The sequence below is a fragment of the Gadus morhua genome, chromosome 14, assembly GCF_902167405.1.
Source record: "Gadus morhua chromosome 14, gadMor3.0, whole genome shotgun sequence".
NCBI lineage: Eukaryota > Metazoa > Chordata > Actinopteri > Gadiformes > Gadidae > Gadus > Gadus morhua.
In genome coordinates, this window is record NC_044061.1 from 12,271,846 (window position 1) to 12,296,409 (window position 24,564).

The 24,564-nt window shown below is 45.2% G+C and overlaps 1 protein-coding gene across 19 annotated transcripts in view; it reads left to right on the forward strand.

Moving 5' to 3' along the window:
- plekha7b (pleckstrin homology domain containing, family A member 7b) overlaps positions 1 to 24,564 on the forward strand; it is a 71,532-nt gene that overhangs the window by 45,732 nt on the left and 1,236 nt on the right. For 5 of the 19 annotated variants that reach the window (XM_030378147.1, XM_030378149.1, XM_030378158.1 and 2 more), the window contains 20 exons: positions 963 to 1,409; positions 1,633 to 2,230; positions 5,160 to 5,234; positions 5,860 to 5,994; positions 6,957 to 7,010; positions 7,736 to 7,816; positions 8,725 to 8,793; positions 10,105 to 10,185; positions 10,461 to 10,610; positions 11,038 to 11,139; positions 11,522 to 11,690; positions 12,260 to 12,450; positions 14,095 to 14,286; positions 14,454 to 14,571; positions 14,830 to 14,921; positions 16,095 to 16,346; positions 19,153 to 19,440; positions 19,928 to 20,061; positions 21,089 to 21,243; positions 23,043 to 23,188. In XM_030378147.1, coding sequence (XP_030234007.1) covers positions 963 to 1,409; positions 1,633 to 2,230; positions 5,160 to 5,234; positions 5,860 to 5,994; positions 6,957 to 7,010; positions 7,736 to 7,816; positions 8,725 to 8,793; positions 10,105 to 10,185; positions 10,461 to 10,610; positions 11,038 to 11,139; positions 11,522 to 11,690; positions 12,260 to 12,450; positions 14,095 to 14,286; positions 14,454 to 14,571; positions 14,830 to 14,921; positions 16,095 to 16,346; positions 19,153 to 19,440; positions 19,928 to 20,061; positions 21,089 to 21,243; positions 23,043 to 23,173 — 3,514 coding nt within the window. In that variant the 3' untranslated portion in view covers positions 23,174 to 23,188. Of the gene's footprint in view, positions 1 to 962; positions 1,410 to 1,632; positions 2,231 to 5,159; positions 5,235 to 5,859; positions 5,995 to 6,956; positions 7,011 to 7,735; positions 7,817 to 8,724; positions 8,794 to 10,104; positions 10,186 to 10,460; positions 10,611 to 11,037; positions 11,140 to 11,521; positions 11,691 to 12,259; positions 12,451 to 14,094; positions 14,287 to 14,453; positions 14,572 to 14,829; positions 14,922 to 16,094; positions 16,347 to 19,152; positions 19,441 to 19,927; positions 20,062 to 21,088; positions 21,244 to 23,042; positions 23,189 to 24,564 lie in introns of those variants that run through there. The other 14 variants (XM_030378152.1, XM_030378167.1, XM_030378160.1 and 11 more) reach the window with 12 other exon arrangements.

The window sequence follows — 24,564 nt, forward strand, 5'->3', positions numbered from 1 at the left end:
AATAGTTCATCGTATCCTGTGTTCAATTATTGTTTCCCTTGGTATAGACTTATTCCTATAAATGTACCTTTTCAAAGAGTTCGGAAGGAAAGAAGAAATAGTTGTTAATCCATTGATTGATTATGCAGAAATCATAATTTTAGTAAAATACTGATGATTCAGGAACTCCAATATGGGTCTTCTTAAATGACACGTCTTTGCTGTAACAGATTGAAGAGAGACTTGGCATACCCCAAGCTATTAGTTTAGAACAAAATGGCTGTCATTTCTAATCACCAGGGATTCTGTCTGTTTGGCTTTCTCTGCCAAGAGCTCTTAGGGTTTTATTTTTTCCATTCAAATAATTAAAGTGTGTGGGTGTAAAACGTATTGAAATGCTCCCTATGGTGCCTTCGTCCCTCCACAGAGAAATTAGCAAAGATTCAGCTGTATATGTAACTTCTTCCCTCCCTGGAGTGGAACATTACTTGCAGCATGTCATGAGGTTAATACATCAGTGGCCCATTGTGGTTCATGTTACCCCATCTCTCTGTTGCAGGAATATTACACTCTGTCGCTGTCGTGTGAATTAAGAGTGAGCAAGCATCGTGGTAGATTAGTTTGATCGCGGTGTGTTTCACAATCTGTGCCAACACCCTTTGTGGCATTACGTGTAATATGATAAAATCGGTACAGGTAATGATAGGTTATGTCTGTCCCTCGTCTCAGGACTGAATTAAAGAAGAGAGCTTTGCGGCTTTCAATTTCCCTTCCACTTCCACTGAGAACCCTCACCCGCTCTAACTCAAACAGTATTTGCTACGGACTTTGTTCGACGTTTTCAAGGACCATAGACCATGACCGTCTGGATCCTTGTCATTGCGCTTCAGTGTATTATTGTGTTTATCGTTGATTCAAATTGACTGCGTCAGAAGTTGCAGTTCTGTGAGGACTTAAGGATCGTCGGTCTCTGTGGGTTCCAGAGAGCTGGAGAGGCCTGAGAAGGCAGCGGTGGTACAGCAGCAAGCCGTCCCCCAGAGCCATCACTCCGGAGGTGGGAAGCAGACGCCCGGCCAGAGGGACGCCCCCCACCGAGCCCAGAGGGAGGAGCCCCAGGATAACGGCGTCCGATTGGCCCCCGGCGAGGAGGTTCGGTACGGCCTGGAGATCCACGGGAGGCCCCCCCAGCCAGCCACCGGGGAGGAGGGGAGGGTCGACGGCCGCTCGCCCGACCCGGGCCCCGGCCCCGGCCCCAGGAACGGCCACCTGACCGTGGCCCATGTGTCGCTGCCCTCGGAGGCCAACGGGAACGCCGGGTACAAGCGGGCCCCGGGCCCCCGGATGAGCACGGAGAAGGAGGTGCAGAGGAAGACGGCCCTGGCCCAGGTGGAGCACTGGGTCAAAGTTCAGAAAGGGGACCCCCCCATGAGGTCAGCTTCACCAATTCTACCCACACCTTTTGAGAGTCTATGATTCACACCATTAGTTTATTAAAGTTTCTTAATTAACAGGTGGATAAGCAGTGAATAAGATCCTCTAACAAATTTAACGGGAAGGAATGTGAACGTATTGATTGAAGTCAGCATTGACATGAAGAGTCTCTTGTCCCCCCCCCCCCCCCCCCCTCCCCCCCGCCCCCCGATGTCCCCGCAGCGCGCCGTCGGCCGAGTACCACCTCCCCCGCCGGACCCCGCCCACCAAGCCCAAAGCCAACGGCGGCGCGGCGGACCCCTCCCTCCCCTCCCTCCCCTCCCCCTCCTACCTCTCCCTGCCCAAGGGCGCGGCCCACCTCCCGCCCAGCGCCAGCTCCCCGCCGGCGGCCAGCAAGCTGACCAGCGACTACAAGTACGCCCACGACCGCCTCAGCCACTTCTGCATGTCCACGGACGAGCGCACGGCCACCAAGGAGGGCATGGTGTGGCAGCTGTACGAGTGGCAGCAGCGGCAGCAGTTCCGCCACGGCAGCCCCACCGCCCCCATCTACACCCCGGGGCCGGGCTTCCTGGACGCCTCGGCCTTCCGCGTCACCGTGGAGATGCCCCGCTCCATCTCGGTGCCCCCGTCGCCCTCGGACCTGCAGCCGCCGCCGCCGCGCGTGCCCGCCTCCTTCAAGCCCCTGTCGCCCCGCCGGCCCCACACCCCGCTGGGCCGCGTGACGGTGAAGCCCCTGGACGACGGCGCGGTGGCGCCCCCTCCTGGGGACAGCACAATGTCCCACTCGCCCAGGAGCGTCTGTGCGCCGCTCTCTCAGGTAAGCATATAGAGACCACATGCATCTCAAGATTTTTCACGATTTTAATAATTATATTAATCATTTTTCCATTGACGATGATACGATTTCCTTTCCCTATTATGCATAAATGATGCAGGGTAACCAAAAGTACTTAAGCTTGTTTACAAGAGGAAAAGCTCTTTACCTAACTTGCTTAAGGCGTATGTTTGAGTTAACCACATCCGTGCCTGCAGCACGCAGTAGTATTTAGGAAGCGGTTAACCTCTATCACCGAACTCTCATGGACCTAGATTATGGGGATGTGGTTTTGTTTGGAGGACTTCTTCACCAATTATTGTCCAGGTATTATACAGCAAATGTGTAAATAGTTATTAATAATCAACATTAACATTATGAACATTATTATAAAGTTTAATTCTGAAGGTTTCCTTTTTTTTCCGTCATGGTTAATTATCTACCTTAACAACGTTCACAAACTTGAAATCTTTTATGACGATCACTGTGGGTTTTCAGGTTAACTATTATTAATTGAAACTCATGAAAGCTGAGAGTCAGCATATGTCAGAGACATAATATCAGCCCGGTGTCCTGGCTAGAGGGAAAACGGTTTGGCTCTGCTTCTCTCTGTGGCCATCAAGTCCTCCTTCCGTGAATGGGTCGGATCGTTTGTGTGATTAACGATGGATGTTAAGCCGGTCGTAAACGTTCACTCTTCAGACCCGGTGGATTTCGGAATGAACCCAGCTGTGGTGGAACAGAAAATACTGATGTTTTGCTCCATCTTTGGGTTTAAAGTTGAAGGGATTTTGAAGTTGGTTGGCCACCTCAGTCTTTGACAGATAAATATATAAAATCTTGGTAATAGTGGTTGAATTTAACAATGCAGTGAAATTTGTTGTAGAAATGATCATAGTTACAATTGTATTTCTCGACAATGTCCTGTTGTGTCCTGAGTATATGAATGTACTGTTTAGGTAAAAATAGTTTGAATCATTAGGCAGATGCTAATTGGATAAAGAAATGGCAAAATAGTGGCCTTAATTTTCAAGCTAAAATATCCCAAGTTATTTATAATCAGGGATACTGCAGAAGTCCGGTCTATACTTGGCCTGTCTCGTGAGGCGTTGTGAGTGAGAGATCATCAGAGCTCAGACGGCCACTTCCACCGGGAAAACACTGGGAACGGCTATTACTGGCATGGGACGGTGGGGAAGCGGAACGATTCTCATGTAGGAAAAAGCAGCAACATCTCAAAAAGCACAAAGGTTCAGCCGTCCCAACCATTCTAATTTGAGAGCTTCCCCCTGATCTTCACGTGGAGGGTGCAAGAGTTGCGGAGCAAAACAAGGGGTCGCCCTGGGAAGATTAGCCCAGTCTCAGCATTCCCAGCGCACAACACTTTGAAGCTGATGTGAATCACACTGCATTTCACACAGTCCACGCCCAGGCCTCTTCCAACAGGTGGTGTGTGTGTGTGTGTGTGACGTGTGTGTGTGTGTGTGTGTGTGTGTGTGTGTCTGTGTGTCTGTGTGTGACTGTGTGTTTTAGTTTGGCAAAGGCTCCCTATGTTCCCCAACTCTCCCGCTGAGGTTCAGAAAACACACACACACACATGCAGACACAGTGCCACGCCACCGCGGGTTCGCGCTCAAAGTCTCGCCTGTCATCCACACCCAGCGCTAGCTCCCGACCACACCCTCCACATGTGAGAACGTCTCTGTGCACTCCTTTGCCACATCAGCCAACACACACACACACACACACACACACACACACACACACACACACCAGCCCTTGTAACCAGAACGCTGGCTGTGCACAAGAAAACTGTCACATACGTTCTGCTGCCTTGTCGTCATTGCCGCCTTTCCTTTACTGTCGCTCTAGGTTACTAATTAGACACGTCTCCATGACAATTATACACAATTATAAAAAACAGCCGCACAGAGAGAGAGAGAGAGAGAGAGAGAGAGAGAGAGAGAGAGAGAGAGAGAGAGAGAGAGAGAGAGAGAGAGAGAGAGAGAGAGAGAGAGAGAGAGAGAGAGAGAGAGAGAGAGAGAGAGAGAGAGAGAGGGGGTGGGTTTCCTAACAAAGTGTGAGGCAAGTGGCTACGCAGGGCCATTCCCGGGAGCAATGGGAACTAATTATAGTTGTCAGATGAACTTAAGTTTTGGTGGACCCAGCATGTTTAAGGCTGATGGGGCTCAGTGTGCGGCTAGCAGGCCTGTGTGTTGGCGTTGCGCAGGCACCTCTGAGGAATACCATTAAAGAGTGTGCGTTATTAACAGCGAATGCAACTAGCCCAGGGCCTCCTCCACACACAACCTATAAACATCTCAACTCCGTGTCTCAAACATCAGCAAGCGCTCTCGCTCTTTCTTCAGATCTCGGATTTGAATAAAAAACCTATTATGCAGCAAAAAAAATAGTGGCAGGGGAATCTCAGAGGGGAGGCTGCTCTTGCTGGTAGCAAACAAATGTTATTTTAAGAAAGCAGGTTTGGGATAATTTATGTGTAGTTAATTAAATCTCTTGTTGTTTGTGTCCTTTTAATGTTTGTGCGGTGGGCCTAGCCTTACTAATTCTGCGTGTTAAGCAAAAATGTCAAATTTCCCTAAGCCATCTAGCGTCAGGAGTTACGCCACACCTTGTTCCAAGCTAACGCAGGACACATCAAATAATGAGAGGGAGAAAAGGAATATGTGCTGTGTCCGTGGAATTCTTTGAACAAACTTATCAGGAATGCATTGACTTGAGCCACAATGTTAACTTGAGCACACAACTTTCTTTCATTCTTTTTAACCAAATGAAAGTGGAATTAGAAAGATGAGTGTTTGGAGTGCAAACACTCCAAATTGTACTTCTACAATTCTTTATGCCGCTTTCATAGAGGCTTGTTGTTGTTGTTGTTGTAAGTGGCGAGGGGATGTGTTATGTGTCTCCACAGATGGAAAGAAGGTCGATGCCAGCCATGGGATACATCACACACACCGTCAGTGCTCCGAGCTTGCACGGCAAAACGGTCTGACTCTCTGCAATACACATTCTGCATGTCAAACACAATGTGGCCTAACTTTTTGAAATGCATGTGCCACTTAACATTACATGACTGCTAATATACTGCTTGGGATTTTTTATTTTTTTCAATCAACTACTTGATCCAAGAGCTAAAGACACACTTCAATCCAATCAAACTAATACACTGTAAAAGCAGATATAACCCCCCCTCCCTCACACACACACACACACACGCACACACACACACACACTGCCTCTGTGCATCAGAAATGCACCAGTCTAATAATAACTACAAACATTCCAGCTCTTTCCACATTTAGAGCAGGCTATGATGAGGGCCACCCAACACCTTGCATGAACCTGATGGAATTCCTTGCAAAGTGACCAAATGAGCTCCCGTTCGCGGGCCAGTCCTCCACCATTCGGGTCTCTCGCTCTCTCTTTCTCTCTCTCTCTCTCTCTCTCGCTCTCGCTCTCGCTCTCGCTCTCTCCCTCTCTCTCTGCTATGGTGCAGCCACTGTGTGTAGCCACAACGTGTCCTGTAAACGGGTTGGCATGGTTCTGAACGATCTGCTCCCTTGCATCTCTTGCCCTCTGTTGCCCGTCACGCCGGCCGGGCCTGGCTGCAGCCAGAGGAGCTGACCCTGCTCCTCATACAGCTCCGGAGGCACCAGGCCAAGATGGCCGGTGTTCTTAGCCCCGCTGATGATTTTGCCCCACTGCCACCCCTCCAGCAGAACGGCCTCCTGGGCCCCAGCCTTCAGGTCAGGGGCCCTTTAACCTCCGCCCCCCCCCCCCCCCCCCCCCATCCAGCACCCATCCCACAACATACCGTGCAACACAGCTTGCCCTTCATCATCGTTGCATGGTGTGGTCCCCCTCCCTGCTCCCCCATGCCAGCCCACCTCTCCCCTCCACGTCCTCCATCACACTGGGCAGTGTGTCGGCATTGCTTCCTTGTGTTTGGTTTGTTTTCATTGGATCTTTCGAGTGTTGAACAGATTCTAGCACTACGGACTGTGAATTGCCATTTTTTTTGGACTTTGTTCCTAAGGGAAGTCCTAACTTTTTTTTACAAACCATTTTCACAAAGTGTTCTGACTTTGTGTGACTTCGTTAATTTGAATATGAATGATCCCAAATGGCAAGCATGATGCCGGCGATCCTCGGATTAGGATGTTGCCTTCGGTCAGCGCAAACAACACAAATACATCTGTGATTAAAATAAATAAAAAACAGTAACGTAATGCTGAGTCATGCACAGCCTGTATCACCCCAACGATATGTAATTCCATGTGACAATGCGTCAAAGCGTTCCAAAGCCCCTATTGGCTACTGTCTCCCTGAGGATGTGTGCACTGCTCTGACTTGTTCACTGTAATCTCCAGCTCCAAACATGTCCCCATGCTTTAGCCTTGCTTTATACACATTGGTGTACAAAGCCCAATTCAAAACTTGAGTCATACACATGTAAGGCCTCTCTCTGTAGCTCTCATGTTTGCATGTATACATACAACGCTTCTTGTGCTGAAGAAAAGTTTCAATGTAAAAGCACTCACGCATTACTGCACATCAGGATGAATTAGGAATCTGTGCTTCGTCTGCGCGGTCTTTAGTGTGGCCCATGCAAAGCCGGAGAAAAAAACACTGAACAATGCCTTCAAGACACCCAGAATCCTTTGCAGCTTCATCACATTTGCTTTGTCTCTCCACTGTTCATCTTAAGGCTGACGACACATACATTCAACTGAAGAAGGACCTGGACTATCTAGATCTGAAGGTGGGCCTCATCCTATACCCCGAATCCCCCAACATCACCTTTCCTTTCCCCTCCACTCCAGGCGCTTCCCCCTAACCGCTTCTTCTTCCCCCTTTAGGCTTTCTCTTTCTAACGCTGGGAATGAAGTTGATATCTCTATGTTGACTTGGAAACGGTGGTGACTATAATGTTAGGAACACTTACCTAGCAGGCTTGAGGCACTTCAAATCAAAAGTTGAAATTAACCTTTGTTCTCATTGTTCTGATGGCAATGTACAAATAATCTAATAAATTAATACCAGTACTTTAAAGAACAAGTAACAGTAGATTCACATAGAATGATGGAGATCGCAACACAGTATGAGATGGCCTTTTCACATGCACTCAATCTAAAGAAAGCGCATGTGAAAATATTTGATTTTTTCACATGCCTAAAACTTGATCTTAGGAATGTTGAGGTGAATTGAACTTCAAACCTATCGAATTACATAGTGGCCGATGCTTAACACAGAGTTGCTAAGTTGATGTTTCTCCTATTTGTATGCTATGTTTCACAACAGTGCAAAGCTTTGGACCTGTATGAATGGTTTTGTATGTATAGCATCACAACATCCCCCATCAATAACCCACTGGGCAGCGTGTCGGTTGTTTGCAGAGTGGAGGGGTGTGTGGTGCGGTCATCCCACCTTGTGCATTCATACACTTTCACTCTGTAACGCCTCTTCCATTTCCTGTTTTCAAAACAGATCCAAAATATTGACCCGATGATTGTTTCAGTACACAGTGTGCTTGAAAACTCCACTCCGGGTTTTGGGTACAGTTGGAATGTAAGGATGGTGTGCATACAAAGAGAAACTCTCCCACTGCATTACGAATGGAATGTACCCGTACTCTGGCAATGTTCACTGACCGCAGAATAATATGTAATGTATTTCCACCTGTCTTTTTACATATATGACTCTGTTGGCCTGGTTGTCCATATGGGTAACTGTGATGTAGGATGGATTGTTTGGCACGCGGATGTCCATGCATGCTGGTGTACACTACCCCACGCCAATGTATTTTCCGTGTATGTTGCAAACACAACCTTCATCTAAAAGAACCATGCGACATCACCCAAGGGTGCTCTTTTCAAACAAATGTGCTGCTGTAACCGGTTACGAGGGCAAGCTATCCATGGTATTTACAAAATATCTCTTTATGGCGATGAACCATAGCTTTGGGTAATCCACCCTGCTGTTAGAAAATAACAACAACTCCTCATTGTTTTCATAGGTTGTGCATCAGAAACATCCTTGTAGCATTAGTTAGAGTTCATAGTCCCCTCCCTCATGGTTGGAATGGATCACAAAGCTGCCAAAACTGCCAAAGTAATGAGCAGCCAGGAAAGAGCAGCTTTGTGGTTGTCTGTCGTTCTGGCTTGCCTCAAATCAAAGATTGCAGATGCTGCCTCTTCATAAATAATTTCTGCATAATGTTTCATTATATTAGCTTCTGCATTTTTGTGTCAGCGATGTGTTGTTTTTCCCCCCTTTATTTTAAAAGCCTTGCGTAGTTCAAATGCACTCATTTTGACGTTGTGATGCAGCCGTACAGTATGCTTTTGCCTGAACTATCATTCGGTGAATGTCCTCAGCTTCTATTGAATGACTGTGAAAAAGTGGCCCTCTGTAAGATATTGCTGCTGATACTATTTATTGTTGAAACAGGAGTTGTCTGTGTCTGCTCAATGCAGGTGACTGGACGTGAAAGCCTGAAGGAAAGAGCATTGAAACCCGTCAAAATAGCAGAAAGTGATGCTGATGTAAGTGAACTCAACTCCCACAGAATCCCTACAGAGACTGATAAACTGATAAACAAGTGCTTTATCTTGCCTGCTTCTTCACTTTAAGAATATTCTTTTTCACACACAAGTCACTACAGAGAGACTGTTGTAGTGTGTGTGTGTGTGTGTGGGTGTGGGTGTGGGTGTGTGTGTGGGTGTGTGTGCGTATATGTGTGTGGGTGTTGGTGTGTTTGTGGATGTGAGGTTGGGTGTGTGTGTTCTTTAGTTTTGGTAAACAGAGGATGAAGAGGTATGGGTGTGTGTGCATACACATGGTTACACTGTGGGGACATTTCTCCTCGCTGCACAGTGAGGACCTTGTTGGCCGACCACATCTTTTACTTCAAGCACTGCAATTTAAAGGGAAAAATACATGTAATGGGACTTTTAGATGTCTGGCTGTTAAATTTTTCAGTTTGATTTGCCCGGGTTTGCTCCTCTTCGTCTTTGTTTTGTGCTAAATAGAAGGTAAATAACATGGATGGCCTGTCTTTTCATCATTAGCATTGTTCTGCTTTAACAATTTATACAAAATTTTGCGTGAAATTGTTGGAACAATGAATATTTCATGCAATTAAAAACAACAATATAAGGCAGCAAAATAAAAACAGCTTAATTATTAATTGAACAGAATGATAAATAGAGCTGGAAAAAAATATGCACTCCGGAAAACACTGCAAGCCTGGCAGTTGTGTTGTTTTCATAAACACATAACCCATTTCTGGGAAAACAAATATGCCACCCTCAATCAGAATGGCTTTCTAAAAAAAATAAGAATGAATTAGAAAATATGGATTTTTGATTATGATTACTCATAATGGGCATCCTCACCAGCCCGGCTAGTCGGGCGTATAGCTTCTCTTTGATATCTCCCAGTGCGCAGACGAGAGCTGCAACTCCTCAGGGCATTTCACGTAGATGAGCCATATTGACATATGGACACCCAGAAGTCTGCAGTCGGGGATCAATTCGTCTTGTTATTAGAGCACAGTTGACAGAAGTAGGAGAAGGAGGCCAAATGCTGAATCTCCTCAGACACTACCAGCTAGCTCAGAAGAAAGCCTCTGAACAACAGCCTAGTTTTTGTTTAATTAGACAGTACTGTTGTGTGTCTGTTTTGTGTTTTCTTTAATCAGAGAGTGTAGACTGTTTTGCTTAACACGTCTTGTGTTTTATTATATAAGAATGAAGACTTGTGTGTGTTTTATTTAATCAGACGGTAGGCTTGTTTGTGTCTCTGAATTGTGTTTTATTTGACCAGAGTATATTGGGAATGTATTTGTCCTCTAGGTGAAACTGAGTAGGCTGTGTGAGCAGGACAAGATCCTTCAGGAACTAGAAGCAACGATACGCGCTTTGAAGGAAGACAAGGTTTGTGCAGGGACTTTATGTTGATTGCGTAGATTTGTTTACAGCACTTATAAATGATAACCCATTTTTTCTGTTGTCTTCTAACTGCTGTGAGGTTGTTGTGCATGTTGTTTGGTTGTTGTGATGTTATGAGTGTGTGGTGATGTTGTGAATGCTGAAGTGTTGTGAATGTTTGACGGTGGTTATGAATGTTTAAGTGTTGTTGTGAACGTTGTAGTGAACGTGGTCTGATGAGGTTGTGGGACTACCGGTCACTGATGTCGTCTCCTGAGCAGGACAAGTTGGAGTCGGTGCTGGACATCTCCCACCAGCAGATGGAGCAGTATCAGGACCAGCCAGCCCACGCTGAGAAGATCGCCTACCAGCAGAGGTTACTGCAGGAGGACGTGGTGCACATCCGCGCCGACATCTCCCAGGTGTCCACGGTAGGACGTCCCACCCTCCACCCGGTTAAACATGTCCTTCAAGGAGACGCCCCGCACGACCCCACCAGGTCAACCTGTCCTTCAAGGCGAAGTCCAAACGCCTCCACCCAACACTCGCTCACAAACCTTTCCGAACTCAGACATAGTAAATGAGAAAAGTAGACACAAAAGAAGATATGGTAAATGTCATAAATCTCTATTTGTTTATTTGAAAAAGAAAAGGCTAATTTGAGAAGAAAATCTCCACGAGCATCCTGGCAGAGATAAGCAGCAGAAGTGCATTACGGTCGTCTAACAGACAGACCATATATGGCAATATACCCCAAAAGACTAAACTAAACAAATAACATTAAGCAGGAGTCCTCCATCATTCAGCTGTGCATTAGAAAGGGAGACATGTGGCATGTTGCTGCGGTGTGTTCTGCAGGAGATGGAGAACGCCTGGGGGGAGTACAGCCGTCTGGAGGGCGATGTGGACTGGCTCCGCTCAGCCTTGCAGGCCCAGATGAACCGCAATGACATCTCTCAGGTCTGGGGCTGGAAAACACTGACACACACACACACACACATACACACAAGAGAGACACACACACAAGGTCTGTGGCTGGAAAACATTGATCCACACTGAACCCAGATATACATACACACGCACATGTGCATGCAAAGACACAGACACACACACACACACACACACACACACACCAAATGCTTACCTTACCTGCCTATGTGTGTTTGTAACTTGATTGGAGCATGTGTTTGTGAATGTTTGTGTGCATGCGTGTGTGTGTTTGTGTGCGTACGCGCATGTGCGTGCGTGTGTATGTGTTTTTTGTGTCTTCATCCGTACCTGACCATCTCTTTTCCCTTATCCATGCCCTCGTCCACGGCCTCTGCCGTCCTCGACCGAGCAGCAGGAGAAGGCTGAGCTGAGGAAGGAGCTCTGGAGGATGGAAGACGTGATGGCGGGCCTGAGCTCCAGCAAGGCCAACTACAAGGTCACCCTCTCCTCTGTGACCAACCCAGGTGAGAGGAGTGCAGTGTCCGCCAACCCGACCCACACGCACTGGGACCCACAGAGAGGTAGAGACACTCATCTGGAGCTCGTCGTGTTGTTATTTACTGAGTCACGTCTTAAGGGGCCCTATTATACCACCACCTTTTCCTGTGCCTTAGTGACATCACAAGTGGGAGTGCCCACCTTGATGTATGATGGATAGATGTGCAGCATTCGCTATATTCCACTGGTTAGGCTAGGTCGACTGATCCATTCAGCGTACATCTAGACGGACACACCCTCTTTTGATGTCACTGAGGCACAGGAAGAGGCAGTTTTTCAAACGGCATGTAACGACTAATCAAACTCACACCTGGTGGTATAATAGCCCTTTAAGACGATTTATTCTGTCATTCTTGATGTTTGGAAACTAAACAAGACTCTAATCTGAATCTGAATGAATGAAACACCGGTTAAACCACGCGTTCTAACTGTTTGCTGTATGCAAGGTGCCATGCAAATTCAAAGGAAGTGCCGTCCATTCAAACGATACACTTGGGTCCCAGGCCTTGAGAGGCTCCTCACGTGGGGATAAAAAGCTAAAAAGGAAAAACATGAAAATGGTTTGTATGTCTGTGTACACATCACTCCCCAGAGAGGAAATTTGTGCCTTCCGTTTCGGCGTCAGCAGTGCCTTCTGGGTGTGGTAGTCCGTCCGCTGTGGAGATGAGGCAACAGCAGCAACAACAACATAGCCCCCACCTCAGTCCCACGAGCCCAAGCCCCAGACCCGGGCAACAGCCCCTGCTTCACCCCACCGCGCCCATCTCCACCAGGCTAATATGGGTAAGTTACAGGAAGCCAGGTTAGAGGAATGGGTAGCGTCAATATCTATCTATCTATCTAACTCATAGTTGATATGAATAGGTAAGATACAATCGCATAAACCTGAACAGGAAATGTATGCTTGTACACAGTCAACACTCTAAACGGTTCACCGTTAAAATGTGAAATGTTTGGAATCTAAATGGGTAACGAGTGTACCCAAAAAGTACATTTAGTTGATGCAATATATAGATTGAAATCATTTATGGAAACTTTTCACAAAGGCAGGTCGTAGGAAACACAGAACTGAACACAGAAGCTCCTAGCAATCATTCCATTTTATTCTACTTTATTTAACAATGCTTGAGTCTGATTGGCTGGGAGGGGTGCATTAATCCGGCATATTGCCCGCTGACTTGTTGGTTCTACTTGCTGCTGACTGAGCACAGTAGATCAATACGCCGCTTGTATCGTTTTCTATCACATACATTTCAAACATGAGGTCCATTGTAAAAAGAAATCAGGTATAGAAATCAAAATAAACCTTGTTTAAAAAAGTTTCTAAAATGTGTCGGAAATCTATCAGAGGGTCAGTCGATACATAATTTTGCAAGCGAGACACAATGTAACAACTACGTTATTAAACTAGTGATCAGTTGCAGCCTTGTGTGGTTACTATAGAAACGAGTTACCTGAGCTAACGTTATTCACCGTAGTTCTAAAGGGAACTACTTTTCGAGGGAGATTAACTTAAACAGAGTATACATTTAATAAGCATGCAATACGAATAAGAAAAAGGCTAATTATTAAAGTATTTGAATTGTTTTATTATGTTGGCCGGCGAGAAGTAGAATAAACTGAATAATCAACTCAAGGCAGGATAATAAACAGTTTGAAATGCCCGGCTCGTGGAAGGTTACCGCAGCCTACCAGCCTCGAAGGCAGAATAGACCCTTTAACAGAGGTATCGTCGTAGAACCAATACAGGTGTTGCTCGTATCTCTGATTATGGGTCTGCCTCGTCTATGGTAGACTCAAACTAGTGAGGATCACACACATGGACCAAGAGCCCTGGTACATAAAGGCAGCACACCCATAATAAAGCATTATGAGGAACACCTGTTTTTGTCCTACGATGACACCCCTGTGAAGAGGGTCTATGGACCCTGATCGGTTACTTCCCTGGTCCGGTATTTTTACTGGCGCACTTTGGCACACCCTGATCGAAAAAACCTATCATTAATTTTAACAGTCACACCTGTGTGCCCTCCTATGACACTTAAATAAGGTGGTTCGACATTGTACAGACACTATACAATAACAATTAGAGTTGTTTTAAACACCTCATATCATTAATAATGACTGATGGTATTGATTGTTGCTGATTTATTGTTGTGAAATGTACAGAAATGTACGACTGAAATGCAACACGTAATTAATCCTGTGATGGAAAAGCAGGATGTACAGCAGAAATTGTTGCAGTGCAAATCAAGCCAGATAACAATTACACACAGATAACAACACGTTAAACAGCACTTCAAACAACAACGTCTACGGCTAGCTATTGGGTTTGGAGTCCAGTCGAATAAACAATACAACAAACTTCATATTTCCATGCATCAATGATTGAGCTTTTGACCTGGGCGGATGGTGGTGTGTGTGCAGGGTGAGGAAGATGCCCCACCCAGACCCCCCCTACCTCAGCTCTACAGTCCAGATGAGCACCCCCCTGCTGTGCCCCCGTTGCCCAGGGAGACCAACGTCATCAGACACACATCTGTACGAGGCCTCAAGAGACAGTCAGACGAACGCAAGAGAGACCGAGAGACCGGCCAGTTCACCAATGGAGACGGCAGGGTGTGTGTGTGTGTGTGTGTGTGTGTGTGTGTGTGTGTGTGTGTGTGTGTGTGTGCGTGTGCGCGCGCGCGCGCGTGTGTGTGTGTGTGTGTGTGTTTGGTGTGTGTGTGTGTTTGTTTGTTGTGCCTATCATGACCACCACCATAACTTCCTGTCCTGTGTCCTAGTTGGAGATTAGGTGCTTCCTCAGTGAGCCTGAGCTTCTGGGAATTGGAGGCAATAGCAGCCACATTGGGACTACAACATTAGCTCGAGACGGAGGTTACCAGACCTTACCTAGCAGAGGTAATAGGATTATGACTCCAATACATGTCCATTGATCACACATTTTTGTACTTTATTCATCAAGAATGGAGTTATCAGAACTCTCTGCTCACATTTGAAAATAATAATACAATATGCAAAAGCAGATCAAATATAAAAGTCATAATATAGACACAAAAACTGTCAGGAATAAACATATGAAATATTGAAAACCATTCATGGACATAAACACAGAAAATTAAGCCATGAGCTGTTGTTGTTTACTGGCTGTCCCCTCAGGAATGTCCGGCTCTTCTTCTATGGTGAATCAGTCCTCCAACATCTCTTCCTACGTGACCATCAGACGGGCGGCCTCTGCTGTAGGCTGGGCGGTAAGCTTTGGAACCATCATGGTCTACAGACCACTGGCATCCAATGAAAACACTGTATTACGTATACTAAGTCTTGCGATGAAGTGAATACAACTTACATTATACATTGTAACAACTGCTCTGCATATCAGCAACATGCAAATGCACTTTTAACTTCTGTTCCTAACTTTCTTCCAATATTTTGGTTAGGTGTGTTTTTTGGATAGTTTTTGGTCACTTTTTTAAGTAAACATTCATTCATTCAAGTCAATACAGAGGACTATTGTGACATTCTGACTCTGCGGCTCTGTATCCTGAATGAGGCATTCCAGTCTTCTATGGTTCTCTGTACGCCCTGTTTTTTCCTTCCCCACTAAATTTCCTTCTGTCATTTATTTTGAGTTCTTCCTTGACTGACGGCGTAGTGTGCATGACTGAACAGATTTGATTTAAATTGGATTTGTACTCAATATCGTCAAATGAGTTATGTCTGTAGCCCTCAATCAGAGCTTGAGTCTTAAATGTGTCTAAAATATTATTTTATTGTTTCTGGCTGGCTTTTTTAACTAAAGTTCTGTTATCTCTGCCCATAGTGCATGTTTTATAAACATTCCTTCTCTACTTGTGGGTTCTCTAGCCTAAAATTTACACCTCTCTCTTGCTTTCTCTTCCTCTCTCTCCCTGGCTCTCCCTCTCTCTCTCTCTCTCTCTCTCTCGCTCTCGCTCTATCTCTCTTCCTCTCACTCTCTCCACATCCCTCTCCATCACCCTCACTCTCTCCATCTCCATCTCTCTCTATCTTCCTCTCTCTCTTCCTCTCCCTATCTTTCGCTCTCTCTCCATCTTCCTCTTGATCTCCCTCTCTCTCTTCCTCTGTCTCTCTCTCCATCTCCCTCTCTCTCTCCATCTTCCTCTTTATCCATTTCCCTCCCCATCTCTCTCCATCTCCCTCTCTCACTCCCTCTTCTTCTCTCTCTCTCTCTCTCTCTCTCTCTCTCTCTCACTCTCCATCTCCCTCTCCCGCTCTCTTTCTCTATCTCCATTTCCCTCTCTCTTTTTACCTCTCCCCCTCTTTCTCCCCCCCTCCCTCTCTCTCTCTTCCTCTCCCCCTTTCTCACTCTCTCTTCATCTCCCTCTCCCTCTCCCGCTCTCTCTCTCTCTCCCCCCTACTGCTCTCCCACCCCCCGATCCCAGGAGAGACCAAAGAGTGCCTTGGAGCGTCTGTACTCCGGGGAGCCGGCGCTGCAGCAGCATCAGCAGCAGCTCCGGGGCAAGATGAGTGCCGACGAGCAGCTGGAGAGGATGAAGAGGCACCAGAAGGCGCTGGTCCGCCAGCGCAAACGCACCCTGAGTCATGGGGACGCGCGTGCACACGGGTCGGCGTCCCGCGCCGCCTCCTCCTCCTCGGCGTCCACGCAGCGGCCGCTCTCAGCGGACCTGGGCTCTGTACGTTACTAGCAGCTGGTATCACACACACACAAACAGACTGACAGACCACACTCCCCTCTCTCTCTTACGCTCGCTTACTCTCTCTCTCTCTTTCTCTCTCTCTCTCTCTCTCTCTCTCTCTCTCTCTCTCTCTCTCTCTCTCTCTCTCTCTCTCTCTCTCTCTCTCTCTCTCTCTCTCTCACGCTCTCGCTCTCGCTCTCGCTCTCGCTCGCTCTCGCTCTCGCTCTCGCTCTCTCTCTCTCTCTTACTCTCTCTCTTACTCTCTCTCTCTCTCTCTCTCTCTCTCTCTCTCTATCCCATGGATCACATCATGGACTTCATGGAGATCCCAGTTGCGTGCACCCCCAACTCCCGCTCATTATAATGGATCTCGCTTTTGAGTTACTTGTAAAACAACATTTTTCAGAAAGACCTATTGCAGAGTCGTTTGTTTGAGGATCTACAAGTAACGGTTGTCACACATGTGTTTTTTTAAGACCTATAGCACAGTTTAAAACGGAGAACTATCTGTTCATAATGTCGATATTATTCATAAAGTGCTACATTGATAAAATGAAAAAGCGATCAATGCAATGACATAACAGGAAACAGGTAACAAATTGCATGCAATAACACACTAACAAATGCATATAATATTCAAACTCAGTACACACATCTTCCAACATCATTCATGGAATGTCTTGATTTTTTCAATCCATATTCATTCTTTATGATTCTTACCTGTTAAAGTCATCGGTTGTTTTCTCTCATTGATCTTTCCACATCTCTGCCTCATTGCCTTTCTCTCTTACAGTATATTACAGTATGTGAGTCTTAGTGTAATGTTTTTACTCGAATATCACATCTTCAAATTAGTATTCCAGAGATGTTACTCCCCAGTCCCTCTGCCCTACTACCCATAGTGTGTATACTAACTATCTCTCTGAACTTGATAATACCGGTCTGCTTGATCAAAACCATCAAACCGTCTCTCCTGGCTTCACTGCCAACATACTTTTTGAAAGTTACTTCATTGTACAAGAGCATTAAGTTACCCGAGCAAGGCACACTGATGATATTGGTAAGGGATGTTTTAGTGAAGCCAGGAGAGATGCTCAGAATGATTGAGATGCTCATGAATCTTCCATGTCGGTATTGTCCCTTTAAAGTGTCAGTGAACCAACTGTTTCAAAAATCCAAAAGAATGGATTTATATGAAATCCCCTGACTTGGCTGCTCAGACAGGGCTTCGGCTTCTCCACGCACAGTGGTGTTATACTATAGGTGGTTCCGGGAAGCCTAACCCTCTCTCAGAGGCAACCGTCATAATCTCTGGCTGCCCAGAAGGAGCTTCGCACATCCACACACCGTGGGCGTTATACCATAAGTGTCCGAGAAGCTACATTTCCTCTCGGGGCCCGCAGTCTGACCAAGTTCAGAGTTGAATGTTCACAAATTGTTTGGCGAAGACTGGCAAAAACATGAGTTTCTCTCCTGTTTTCTCTAAATGCCTAAATTACGTCTTATTTCAGTAACAGTGAAAAAATTGCATAGATTACTATGTTGACGTTCATATAAGATGTATTACCATGTTTGAAACAAAAACAGTTTTGGGTTCACTTGCTTTTTAAGTTCAAGAATCTAAATCACTCTTTTTCTTTGGAACTGACTAGAGAGTGTGTGTGTGTGGGTGTTAGTGTCTGTGCGGGTGTTTTTTTTTGACTGTTTGTCGCTGTCTGTCTGTGTTTGTCTTTAACTCTTGCTTTTGTTCCATATGTTCAAATCAAGATTTACTTAACTTATCTTTCCACTGACAAAAGCATTAACTTACACATTCAAATACATAACTCATAATTGTTACGGTGTATGTGCCATTTGATAAGGATAATAACTGACTTAAGGACTCTGTGTACTTGGGTTTATTTGCATACCAACCATGACTTTCTAATCTTTGTACAAGGAAAGCAATAACATTATTGGTAAAACAGTATATTTAGATGTACTAATGTTAGTGAAATCCTATTTGTATCAAATAACAGAGAGATTTCACTGTTAAGAACCCAATCACTTTTTCATGTAGAAGTTTGCAAATAAGAAATAAATTCTTGTCTAATAAACACATATTGCCATGTATTTTTTTCTTTCCCTCATCACGTTTGTTTACAGAATACAGAAACCCCTAGAGTGTTTTAGTAACTTTGTCGAGTCAGCACAAGAAGTCAAAAGTGTATCCATAGGGCTTGTTGATGTAGGGAGAGCACTACCCCATTCGTTCCTGTTGTTGTTGTTGTTGTAGTTGTTGTTGCTGTTGCTGTCTTTCTTATTCACGTGTTGTTCTTGTCTTTTCTGTCACTACTGCACCAGAAGGACTTACAGCATGCTGTGATGTTGGAACTTTCATGCATGACTTTCATGCATGGTCTCTTTTTCTATTTACGCACTCTCACTCACACACACACTCAAACGCACACGCACACACACGGCTTTGCAACCTACAGGGTGATATATTTCTGCAATATTTCTACATGGAGTTATGTGTGTGAAGGCAAGTGCACAAAAAACACCTATTCTAAACATATTTTGTGTAATCGTCTTATCGCCAATGGTTTCATAGACGTTGTATTTCCCTTGTTGTTTGTATTGTTTTTACGTGTGTGTGTGTGTGTGTGTGTGTGTGTGTGTGTATGTATGTTTTTTATGTGTGTGTGTTTTGTGTGTGTGTGTGTGTGTGTGTGTGTGTGTGTGTGTGTGTGTGTGTGTGTGTGTGTGTGTGTGTGTGTGTGTGTGTGTGTGTGTGTGTGTGTGTGTGTGTGTGTGAGTCCAGTGGAGGAGAGAGCAGGAGTTTGACCTGCAGCTGCTGGAGCGGGCGGTGCAGGGCGAGGAGGCGCGCGGCGAGGAGGCGCGCGGCGAGGAGGCGCGCGGCGAGGAGGAGTGGGAGCCCGAGCGGCGCAGCGTCCAGGGAGAGGAGGGACGCCCTGAGGAGCACCAGGAGAGACCCCGCTCCCGGTCCGACGAGTGGCTGACCTTCAGGGCCCCCGAGCCCCTAGCCACAGCCGGCACACCCCCCCACCGGCTGGAGCCCCTGGAGTACGACCTGGACCTCAGCAAAGAGGTACAGCGGGAACAGTACCGGGAACAATCCATCGCAATAAACCCTCCACTGAGACCACACGGGAAAGATATAAAGGGCAGTGGAAGGCGATGGTTGGGGGCGGACGGGGATTTCCACCACACTCACTGTGTAATGGTGCTTGCACACTGCCCAAACAAACAACCACACCTGTTTGATAACCACCACACTCACTACGTAAAGGAGCGTGTCCACTGTCCCATCAAAACACCAACACCTACTACGGCATATTGGACCAATGTTGGAGCGATGATGATGATGATGATGACGTTGAGGATTAGGTTGAGGATGACGATTGTTCCCTCATTTCCCCCAACACGTCCATGCTTTAACTCGTCTTTGATGTGTGTAATGTCCTATAGCACACAATTCCATTCTGGACGAATAAAGGCCGGTACAGTTTGATGCCACATTTAGAAGTCTATTATGGGCTACGTATTTTGATGGATGTGTTTGTGTCGTCACACAGCTATCCACGCCCCAGAAGGTGTTGATCCCTGAGCGCTATGTCGACTCTGAGCCGGAGGAGACTCTAAGTCCCCAGGAGGTGGAGGAGCGTCATCGCAAGGTGGAGCGCATCAAAAGCATCCTTGCTAAGTCCAGGTAAACAACAACAACAACAACCTGAAAATGAGTGAATAATAAATGAATGAATTTATTGAATGAATAAAATAAGCTTAGATCAGATCTTCTGTGATCTTCTTGGGGTCATTTAGCATTTGTGTTTGTGACGATTGTTTATATGAGATGCCAAATCGCTAGAAACCTCAGATTCCCCCTTAACTGTTTGTCTCCATTATTATCTAACCTCTTTAGAATAGGAGAATCTATAGAAGAACATCATGCAGTCATAGCACTTCCTACTTAGTTCTTAATATAATGGAGGAAACACCTTCAGATTCAGTCAATATTTTGTATTCAAACGATTGTTTTTGAGTTTGAAAACATGATGTAGTTATTCAGCATGTCTCTCCACAAAAACACTTTGTAACTGAGAACTTGGAAATTTCGCCATTAAAAAAATGCACAAAATGGTAAAAAATAAATTGTTCAAATCTAAAATAATGTACAGATATGTATCCAGCTGTTCTAAAAATCGAAAAAAAATAAATTATATTAGTTTTTTGATCGTTTGAGGCTAAAATCTAAATCTATATCGAAATTTGATTAATCGCCCAGCCCTAGGTTAAAGCTAGGATAGGCAACTCTGGATAAACCAGCCTGAGTAAGCTAGATAGTACCCCAAAACAATAGAACTCTCTAGCCTTTACAAAGACTCCGGTCATCACAATGAGTGCACAGTGTACGCAAACGCAGCCGGATAAGTGGATAGGCCAAGTAGACCAGCCATCCGGTCATTTGATTCAGACCGAGTGCAATGATTGCCTGGGCTTCTAACAGGCCTGCCACTGATAACGGATTTATTTCGATTTTTCTCTCAGAGCATTGGATTAACTGAATACGGTTGTTTTGTAAAGAAATCTTGAACAAATCAAACAAAAAACAATGTATTCGGAAATATATTGCCTCACTACCTTTAAAAAACTAAACCTAACCATCCCTTGAATGTGGGACTGAGAATGTAGCAGCAGTGATCCCACCAGACTTGGTTTTGTCTTTTCATTTTCAGTGTGCAGAATCTGGCGCTGGCCGTGGCCATGGATAAGAAGCCCGAGGTAGGGGGTCTCGGGGGTCTGGACTCGGCCCTGCAGGAGCAGGAGAGGATCATCACCATGTCGTATGCACTGGCTTCCGAGGCGTCGCTTAAGAGCAAACAGGTCACAGGTACGTCCGCTCGTCTGTTCAACCACCTGCTCCAGCTCACTTCTCAAAGACTCCTTGTCTTTAGTGAGGTTTCTTCTTCCTGACATGCCCATTGTTTGCCTTGAAAGACCTTCGGTTACGATGATAATGTGTCTTGAAAAAAGAAAGTGGTAATGACTACAGATTGGATCAGTAAAACTCTCCAGGCAATGAATTGATATTCTTTGGTTGCGGAAAAAGAAAACTATAAAGTGGGGAAGCAGTCTTTCAAGAATCAGTGACGGTGTAAAGATGAGAGGGAGAAGGTGCAGAGCCAAGCAAACAGGGTCCTTATCCCCTAATAACTGAACATTATTCCTTGTTAGCGGAAAACCGTCTGAACTAAGACGTGTCTAATTGTGCACCATGTTGGAATCTTTGAGACGGTGGGAGGGATCTCTTGATGAGGCCATTTTGTGTGCTGATCAATGATCCAGTCCAACTAGGGCCAGGACTCTCCCTCATGCATCCCGTATAGCTGGCTCTTTGAACATTGCTCTGAACCTGCATAAAAGACACTCAGCCCCACTTTTCATCTATCTCGTAGGCTCGCAGCCGAGCGGGCTAGTTCATTTTTATAGGAGAAGCAGGAGTTGGAGTATCTTCAGACGAGTCTCTGTTTCATTCTTTTTCTCTCTCTTTCTCTCTTACCCTCACACACACACACACAGACGCGCACACACATAGACACTTACGCACGCACACATCACTGGAGTGTCACGCACAGTATCGCTCAAGCCGTAAGCATGTGAAGGAGCTTTAATATGCACAGTGAAGCAAAGTCAACAATTATAACATTATTTCCAGCGTAGAGAAATGTCAGAGAATATAACTTGTGGCATCTTGTCAGCGGAGTCTGACTCAATGATGTTTCTTTCCCTTTGGTGTAAGAGTAAGGTATGCGGGTGCCCTTTCAAGTCTCTGAATTAAAAAGAAGATTCTTTTCCAAGGGATTATGCATGAGAGACTTCAATAATTACAAGCATTTCGGGTGCAAGTAAGAGGTATATTATTATATGGTAGATAATAATACTTATCTTTCGTAAGAAGAAAAATCTGTATTTTATCTGTACAATTCTGAGAAGAATCTTGTGTTTGATGTTGCACCAGACTCTCCCCGTTGGTTTTTTTATCCCAATTTATAAATAAAAAAATAAAAAAAGGTTTCCTCATACCAAATCAACAGCTACCAGGAGGGATTTTTTTGTAGTAAGAAATCATGTTATCGAGCATCTAGACTGAATACCTTAATACTGGATTAAATCAATGGTTATCATCGGATGGTGCATACAACAATGGATCATTGTCGTGAGATCACTGAAGCTGTGCTGTGTTCCCTGCAAATTAAACTATTTACAATAAGAAAAAAAAAATGTCTCTTTATAAAAAGATATACTGAATCACATTTAAAAAAAATGATTTTTATTTGAAATGAATGAAGTTGGTTATTTCTTTGTGTGAAAGCAGCTTTTATTTTATATTTTTAAATATAGAAATACAATAAGAGCTTACGTTCATGGGTGGATATTTGTCACAAATAACGATAATGATGTACCCTCTTCATCGCTCGTTTATATCATCATTATTATAAGTGGCACTGTCATCACTATGGTTATTTTCTTACTACATAATCACTACGAGTACAACGTTACAATCATGTGTGTGTATTGTATTACAGGGCCTGGAAGCACCTGGGTAGTGTATCTCTGATGATCACCTTAACGTCTAACACGTCCCATCTGTGTCTCTCCTTTTACCCCCTTCTCTCTGCTCCTCTGTAGTCCCGCAGCCGGCTAACCACCCACCTCCTCCGCCTCCTCCTCCTCTTCCCCCTCTCGCTCCTCCCGCTCCTCCCGTATCTCAGGCGCCTCCCCCACCGTTAAGCAACGGCATTCACTACACGTTTGTCTAATCAGAGAACTCCAAAGTAAGGCCTGACCGCATGGCGACGCTGACTGCTAATGGCTGGCGCGGGGCCTCCAACTCTTTCTCCCCAGCGCCGCCGCCGCCTCGCTCCCTCTGCTTCTGTTCCTCACCCTGCATCTGCATGCCCCGCTGCTGTGCCGTCACGCTGTAAACAACTCACAACGTCATCTAGGTTAGGTAGCAGCCCCATGCCGTCTCACTGTAATCAACAACCAGACAGCCTCTCTCAACCCCCGCACTGATAATTGTTTACAATTTGTTTTGTGTTATTTATCTCGTTTTTTTTTTTTCCCTCTGTTTCCTTTTTGTTTCGCTCTGCCAAAATATTTATGGACGTTTGAGACGGGAATGAAACAAACACGGCGCGGCGTGGCGTTATTGTGTGTAATTAACAAAAGGAGTGAGACACCTTTTGATTTCACACCTTGACAGCTCCCTTGTCGGCACAGCTGCATTCCACAACACTAATTAGCCCACCATCTGTAACCTGACGCCAACCAGACAATAAAAAGACATTTGCCGCCGTTACAGTATACACAGACACACACACACACACACACACACACACACACACACACACACACACACACACACACACACACACACACACACACACACACACACACACACACACACACACGCGCACGCACAAAAAAACAGACAAACACACACACATATATTCAGGGCCCTGCCTTTACAGTACACACACACACATTCAGGGACACGCTATTCCAGTTCACACACAGATACACGCTGTTACAGTTTACACAAACACACACACACACTCACTCAAACACACCCACACAAATACAGTGCAGTGTCTCAACATTCATTATATTGAACACATGCAGACAAGAATGCTCATTTATGCTGCATTTCAAGCGCTGCCGCACAATAGCTAGACTTTCTGTAACTCCTCACCATTTACAGGCAAACCTTTATAGAAAGATTTCAGGCTAAGTGCCAAACAAGTTAGTGCCTCTTGAATTGGTAGCTTTCATCCCTGACTTTTTATTTCAACATCGTTGCATGATCTGGTTTGGTTGATGCTTGATTTCCTAAAGTCATTTCCAGTCCAGCTTTTAGAGGTCGACCAAAATGTGCAGTTGGTTTTAAAATGACTCTTGGTGGTATGACACAGTTCTGTGTAAACAGGTCAACAACAACATCTGGTGTCCACAGAAATGGAGAAACAAACGTAGTCACTGTGATATAAACCAACGTAACAAATGGCTATTAATGTCAAAGTTAATTCGAAAATATGAAGTAAACTTGAACAGACCTCAAAAAAAACAAAGATTTATACTATGAAAGTTGTGAACATATTGAGCTTTATACAGTACAATGTTTGTGGACAGAGTAATGCTGAAACTCTTA